Consider the following 8,100-nt stretch of genomic DNA (forward strand, 5'->3'; position numbering starts at 1 on the left):
TGGAAATCTGTCTTACCCTACAGGAAAATAGAGGGGGAAGGGGACAAGAGAGTAGGGGAATGATAGAGAGGAGGGCAGACTGGGAAAGGGGGTAATCAGAAGCAAATACTGCTGAGGAGGGACAGGGTCAAAAGAAAGAATAGAATAAATGGGTGGGCAGGATAGGATTAAGGGAAATAGAGTTAGTTTTTCACCGCATGTCTACTATGGAAGTGTTTTGCATAACTGCACATGTATAGCCTATATTGAGTTGCTTGCCTTATCAATGAGGGTGGGTGGAGAGGGAGGAAGGGAGAAAATTTGGAACCCAAAGTTTTAAAAACATATGTTTAAAAAAAAATGTTTTCACATGCAACTGGGAAATAAGAAATACAGGATATGGGGTACAGAAATCTATCCTGCCCTATAGGAAAATAGAAGGGGAAGGGGGGGAGAGATAGCAGGGAAAGCAGACTAGGGGAAGGGGTATTTAGAATGCATGCCATCTTGGGGTGGGGGGAGGGGTGAGATGGGGTGAAAATTTGGAACTCAAAATTTTGTGGAAGTAAATGTTGAAAACTAAAAATAAAAAACAAATGTTCAAAAAAAAAAAAAGAAAGAAATAGGTGAGGGACAGCTAGGTGGCGCAGTGGATACAGCTCCAGCCTTGGAGTCTGGAGGACTTGAGTTCAAATGTGGCTTCAGACACTTGACACTTACTAGCTATGTGACCCTGGGGCAAGTCACTTAACCCTAATTGCCTCACACACAAAAAAAAGAAATAAGTGTCCTTAAAAAAGAAATTCAAAGCAGCAGTATATTAAATAGTGACATAATCATCTCACCAATAATTTATTTTGCCATTATTAATTCTAGTAATAATTAATATAATTAATAATACCATTAACAATGTTAATCCTTAATAATATTAATTAAGTTGTTACTAATCATTAATATGGAGTGACATAATTATTTATTTTGTTGGTTCATACTGAGTAAAGTTAATTAAGCACTCACAAAAGATGCTCACCATTAGATAAAGGGAAATGGTAAGTTACACATAAAATGTTTTTAGATAACTAGCATTTAAATAGTGCTTTTAAGGTTTGCAAAACACTTTACAAATACTATCTCATTTGATCCTTACAACTACCCCAGGATGGCAGGTGGAGGGGAACAGTTATTATTATCTCCATTTTGCAGATGAGGAAATTGAAGCAGACAGCTTGAACAACTTATCCGGTGTCATACGGCTAGATTTGAATTCAGGTCTTCTGACTCCAAGTCCAGTGTTCTATCCACTGTGCCTCCTACCCACCTGAAAATGGGCTAAATTTGAAGTGAGCTAATTTTACTTTTATTTTTACTTTTTTACTTCTGAATATTTACTTTCATTATCTATGTAGATGTACACATTAAAATATAAATATATACATATGCACACATACATATATAGGTGTATGTGTTTTATTTGTATGTATCCTCCCATGGAGGAACTCCTATCAAAATAGATTAAATTATGTAATTATATGGATGTCAAATACATGTAATAATATACATTTTCTTCACACAGAGTCTAGGACAAAATTGGACAGTAATTGTCCTCTAACAGACTCTATCACTTGAAGCCTCCGGCATTTTTCATGTTTGCACTTGAGTTCAGAAAGCCTTGCTTCATTCATAATAGAGCATTCCCAACTCCATACTAAGTGGACACGAGCCGGCTGATGGGCCATATCATGCCAGATGACTGGCTGAAGGGCTTTGATGACAGCCTTCACCTAAGATGGGTGAAGGAAAGGGGGCATTGGTATGTAAGTGTATGGGGGGAGTCATAAAAACCCCAAATTCCTCATATTGTCTTAAAAATGAGGCTCCAGTAACTTGGGGTCAAGGCTCCTTCTCAACACTTCCTTTACTCCGAGGAAGGCTGGCCTTGCTACCAGTGTACCCTTTCCCCTCCCCTTCCTTCCCACTCCAGGTCTTCCCAGGATGAGTGGTGAAGACACTGCAGAACCCCCAAACCCTCCCTTATTTCTTCAGCACCACCCCTTCCCTTCTAGCCTCAAGAGACCCTTCCCTATCCCAAAGGCTACTTTGTAGGACAGAAAACTGGAAATGGATCCGGTAGAAAAACGATTTAGATTTGAATTCTGCATCTGAAACTTACTAGCTACATAAACCTGGGCAACTCATTTAACCTGAGCCTTATTATCCTCATCTGCAAAAAGAAGATAATGATCCTCATACTACCATCGTCCATAGGGTTGGTGTGAGGAAACAACTGGGAAATGGCTGATTATATGAGTTATGAATTATGATTATGATATATGGATGTGACAAAATATTACATAATGAATAATTTTTGGAGATATTTCTGTGGTTTCTTCATTAACATTTTATTTAACATTTTTGTCTTGTTGTTTATTGGCAAAAAACTAATCTGGGGTTCTCTTTCTCTGCTTTATCTCTTTTTATTTATAAAGGAAGTTTGAAGGAAAAAAGAACAACTATTATTATGTGGTACGGTGAAACAAAGAGTACTAGATTTGAGATCCAAGTACCTAATTAGGAATCCCATCTTATCCATTTACCAGCTGTGTGAAATAGGGAATTTTCCCGGGCCTCAATTACTTCATCTTTAAAACGACAAGGTTAGAATGAATAAGCATTCAAGTCCCTCTCATATGATCGAATATATTAAAAAAAAAAAAACAAAAAACAAACAAACCTTAAGGGGCTGAGAATCCTCTTCATCTGAATCTTTGAACTCAATGCAAATTGCAATATTCCTGGCCTACAAGAGAACAACAACAACAAACACAGGGACTCAGATGCCATATTTGTTAAGAAGAAAGATTACCAGGAAGCCCAAATCTGAAAAGCGACTTTGGAATCCAGAGTGAGAATTCAGTAATAGTATCTTTTCACTCACCTTTGCAAAAGACTTTTGACTGTCATATTTCAAAGACTTGGGATAAACATAAAGGTGATTATTGTAGATGGTGAAAGGCTGAGTGTGTTTTGGTATGCAGGGAACAAATTCCTCTATTTCAAACGTGACTAGGGTTTTGGTACTGTGTTCAAACTGTTTCATGGGAATGTATGATGAATTAACATAATCTGAAAATATATTAGAAACAAACAAGATTGAAGTGAAAACCAAACTGACCCAAAAAGCGTCCAGTTATGACACAGAATGTATACTTACTAGGAAAGTCTGAAGAAACATTATCGATTGTAATGTCTAGGTTGCCTAAAATAACAGGTAATTTGGCCATCTTCTCAGGCCTACAGAAGAGAATAAGAGAAAATGCAAAATTTAAAAGGTGAATTCTAAAGCTGACCCTGAAAAGAATAGGTGAACACATATGGAAAAGTATCAATTTAGAATCAAAACTACTCATCTACTTTTCCAATGACTGTGAGAAAAGAATTACAAGTCTATTAACATCTGACTTAACTGGCACTATCAGAGAACGACAAGTGAATTCCCCAGAGGTGCCGTAGCCCATAAAACACTGATATTTTTATTTTCACCACTTTATACGCAGCTTCCTAAAATATGTGACATACTTCCCTTATTCATAAACCAAATTAATCAACAAGAATTTAGTGAATGGCTATTCTGCACCAGGAAGTGTGCTAACCAATTGAATACAAAGACAAAGATGAAATAATCCCTACCCTGAAAGAAATTATGTTCTGAGAGGAAAAACATAAACACAAACAAATAGGAACAACATGTGTATGTATATATATATATACACACACACAAACATATATGTGTGTGTGTATGTATGTATATATAAAGGAAATCATATATTTTATGTTATATATTTTTATATAACATATATAGTATTACATAGTATACATGTTATATTATATATAACATTTATATGTTATAACATACTTTATACATATTTATATATTTCATAGAAAATATATATAGTAACACATAAAGGAATATGTAAAGGAAACACAGGTATTTCCTATATATAATAAATATAAGTATAGGAAATACAAGATAATACCAGGTAAATTCAAAGAGAAGGTAGTAGCAGCTAGAGCAAACAGGAAAGGCCTTGTGTAAAGAGGTGATGCTTGATTTAAGTTTTTGAAGGAAACTAGTCATTCTAACAAGGCAGTGAGGTGAGGTTGTTTTCAAGGTATGAGGCGGGTGGGGCTTGGGAGGCAAAGCTACAGAGTTGGAAGGGAGAGCATTGTTTGCGAGGAACAAATATGTTGTTTAAAAAGTCCGACGACCAGATGGTATCTTCTTAACCAGTTGAGCTGGAGCAAAGAGTTCAAGAAGGGGAGTAACGGGTAATCTACTTGGAAGCCAGGAGGCAGCCAGGTATGAAGGGCTTTAAATGTCAAACAAGAGAGTTTCTGTCTGAGACACTGAAGAGCTTCTGGAGAGTGACCTGTGCTTTGGGGACGACTTGGACAACCGGGAGAAGGAAGGAGCAGAAAGGGGAGAGACATTAGGAAGCTCAGGCAAAGGTCCAGAGGAGAAGTGATGAGGTTCTAGATGAGGGGGTGCCCATGGTAGTAGAATCTCTTCTGTTTCCTCTCTCCAACGTGAGCATGTCCTGTTTTACATTACTTAGAAATCTAAGTCAATAGACTTAAGGGTGACCAAAAACTCCTCCTTCTGTGTAGGCCTTGTGACAGGTATTTTGGTATTTTCCTTTACGTCCAGGGGCCTTTTCAGCTTTACTTCTGCATTTCTGGCTCTGTTTTAGATAGCTGCCATTGCTAGAAATGAGTAATCGCTGTAAGTGCTTTAGAACTATATAGTACTGAGTTATACAATGTAAGTTATTCATGTTGGTACGGGACCTTGTGTAAATACGGACAGTGAGGGAGGGGACATGGAGAAGGAGGGAGAGAGTGAGAGACAGAGAGAGAAATAATATTTCTACGAAACCTTAAAAAAATTAGCTTTCAGTTTGTATACAAAACATATTCGAAAATGTTCAAATTTGGGGCATATTTCCCAATTTTATGGACTAGCTTTTCAAACATGTTTTGTTAGACATAAGTTACGCAAAAGAAGCACTGGTGTTTTGAACTCCTCGATATTTCAAAAGCAACATAAAAACAGCATAAAGTAGGCTGTTATCATCAAAGGAGATAAATTTCCCCAGTACTGGGCCCCATCTTCTATCTCAATAGTAGGTATTCCTACCTTTCTGATGCCAACAACCGGGCACTCAAAAATCCTAACTAATCCTACAAAGTAAAATTACACGTTAACATTGCATTGTCTGAACACACTTGCAATAAACTACCTGTCTGGGGCATAAGATACCTAATTACAAGTAAAAAACAAAACAAAACTGTTTTTGCAGCCCTGGTCCTGAGGTCACACAGATGCAACTCCTTTCTAAGGAAAAATAGTATTTTCTACACTCCCACTAACCACACATCCTGGCTGACCCAATACAGAAGTGGAAAAGCAACTCTGAAACCATCCAAAGCACGTTCTATATTTTTGTTCATTTGTTTTTTCAGCCTCTTTCTCCTCTTCTATTTCCTGTGTAGTCCCACAGCTCAGAAAAGTAGCAAACTGGCCACTTTGGCCAGTTTTTTTTTTTTTTTTTTTTTTAAAGCAAATTGCACAGCTGTCCTAAAAGGAAATACACTCTTTAGAAGCTATTGTTTAAAAAAGAGGGAAAATAGAAGATACCAATTTAAACCACCTCAGGTAATTGGAGCTTCTTTTGTCTTAACTGATCACTGAATATATGTATCAGAGAGTTTCATCATGGATTTGACGTTCACAAATGCATGCAAATACAGATAGCATTTTACATGTGAACACAGAGGTGTTCTTAGTCCTACAAGTCAATGACATGGAATTAAGGTAAGTTAATATTTCACGAAAAAATTCTTATTATGGAGACTGCAGCTTAGGAGCTATCTGGTTTTCTATAGGATTAAGACAGGATGGGAGCAGTGGGTAAGGATTTGATGATAACATCACAAACCCATAAAGGAAAATTACACGGGTTTGGATCTAGCTATGTAAATGTCAATAGTACTCTTCAGTGGAGATGAAATTACTACTGCCGTGTAATGCCTACAGGAGTCTTTGCCCAGTCTCCCTAGATGCCTTTCCCCCTAAGATTATCTTCCAACTACTGTTTATTTATTTATTTATTCATTCATTTATACAATGGAGTTAAGTGACTTGCCCAGGGTCACACAACTAGTAAATATCTGAGCCTGGATTTGAACTCAGGTCCTTCTCATTTCAGGACAAGTGCTCTATCCACTGTGCCACCTAACTGCCCTTTGCCTCACCTTTTTAAGGCAAAACTATTTATATAAATGATGTCTCCATAGTTAGAATATAAACTCTTTGAGTAGGGAACACATTCTTTTCTTTCTTTGTATCCCTAATGTTTATTGATTGATTGATTCATACCTATCCAACTCTCTTATAGGACTGCTGTGAGAAAAGCACTTTGTAAGTCTTAAAGAAGCAGCAAATTTATGTCTGTACTATTTTTAGCCTATTTTAAAATGCTCTCTAAGAGGTCTTCCCATATCCAATTGCTTTATCCATTTTAAAGACCACTGCCAGAATAATTTTCTTTATGCACAAATATGGTCATGTTATTCTTCTGCTCAAATATTCTTTATTGCCCACTGAGTGAGGCTTAGGCTCTCTTGACTGGTATTCAAGGCCCCCCAGAATCTGACACCACCTACCTATGCAAGAGAAAGGGAGGGAGAACGAGAACGAGAGAGAATGAAAGGGAGGATAGGATAGAAGAAAAATTTCATATAGTATTACACCTTACACTTCCTCTCTGGGTAGGAATGGTACATAAACATGGATGTATTAAGATGGAAATTAGGGTCAAAATTGTAAAGGAATGTGGAGACAAGAAGCAATCCTTTTCTCCTGCTGTTATGCCAATGTCTCTTGTGATACCCATGTTCAACTATTAACAATTGCTTTTGGGGGGCGGAGCCAAGATGGCAGAGGGAAAGCAGTAACTGTCTTGAGCTCTCTCCCAAACCCCTCCAAATACCTATAAAAATGGCTCTAAACAAATTCTAAAGCAGCAGAACCCACAAAAAGACAAAGTGAAACAAATTTCCAGCCCAAGAAAGCCTGGACGGCCTATCAGAAAGGTATATTGTGCCAGGCGGGGAGAGGAACACAGTGTGGTGTGGGTGCACAGGCCGCAACAAACATGGAGCAGGCCTCAGAGAACTGAATCACAGGCAGCTGTGGCGGTTTCCAGACTTCTTAACCCAGGAACGCCAAAAACAACTTGGAAAGTCAGTGGGAAAAGTCTGTGACTGCGGTGAGAGAAGGAGCTACGTCTCAGGTGCAAGTCTCCAGCACGGCCCGGGGCTGCGGCTTTTTCCGAGCTTCTGGCCCACAGACTGAGGGCGAATCGAGTGGCTGATCAGGGGGGATTGTAGGGATCTCTTTGCCAGAGCTCAGGCAGGAATCTCTTGCTTTACCAGTGCTTGGATCTGGGTCACAGTTCTGAGGGTTGGTCCTGGGGCAAAGAGGAGTGCTGGCATGGTGGAGCTTGTTGTGGCGGTGGAGAGGAAATACCTCACCCCTCATCACACCACCTTGGAAGAACTGACACTTTTCAGGTCCCTAGAGGTACCTCTGAAAACAGATGTACAAACCCCTGAAGCTTGGGACAGTACATTCTCCACATTGGAAACAGACTCCTACCTTAACAAAGAGTTTAAAACTCAAGTAATTGGTTGGGGTCATAAGCAAGCAGCGCAAAAAGAGTCAGACTATATTATCTTACTTTGGTGACAAAGATCAAAACATACAACCAGAAAAAGACAACAAAGCTAAAGCTCCTACATCCAAACCCTTCAAGAAAAATATGAATCAGTCCCAGGCCTCGGAAGAGCTCAAAAGGGATTTTGAGAAGCAAGTAAGAAAAGTAGAGGAAAAACTGAGAGTGATGCAAGAAAATCATGAAAAACAAGTCAACAGCTTGCTAAAGGAGACCCCCAAAAATACTGAAGAAAGTAACACCTTAAAAAAATAGCCTAACCCAAATGGCAAAAGAGGTCCAAAAAGCCAATGAGGAGAAGAATGCCCTAAAAAGAAAAATTGGCCAA

General features: G+C 38.5%; 1 protein-coding gene across 1 annotated transcript; it reads right to left on the reverse strand.

Annotated features, from left to right (window-relative positions):
- Positions 1-1,685: 1,685 nt before the first annotated feature.
- LOC114033256 (dedicator of cytokinesis protein 9-like) lies at positions 1,686-7,389 on the reverse strand (the record flags this gene model as incomplete). Its single annotated transcript, XM_027848702.1, has 5 exons — positions 1,686-1,760; positions 2,711-2,776; positions 2,915-3,102; positions 3,191-3,270; positions 7,325-7,389. Coding segments are annotated over 5 exons (474 nt in total), but the record flags the coding sequence as incomplete, so codon positions are not given.
- Positions 7,390-8,100: the final 711 nt, after the last annotated feature.

Source organism: Vombatus ursinus, unplaced genomic scaffold (genome assembly GCF_900497805.2).
Source record: "Vombatus ursinus unplaced genomic scaffold, bare-nosed wombat genome assembly UNPS02006866.1, whole genome shotgun sequence".
Lineage (NCBI taxonomy): Eukaryota > Metazoa > Chordata > Mammalia > Diprotodontia > Vombatidae > Vombatus > Vombatus ursinus.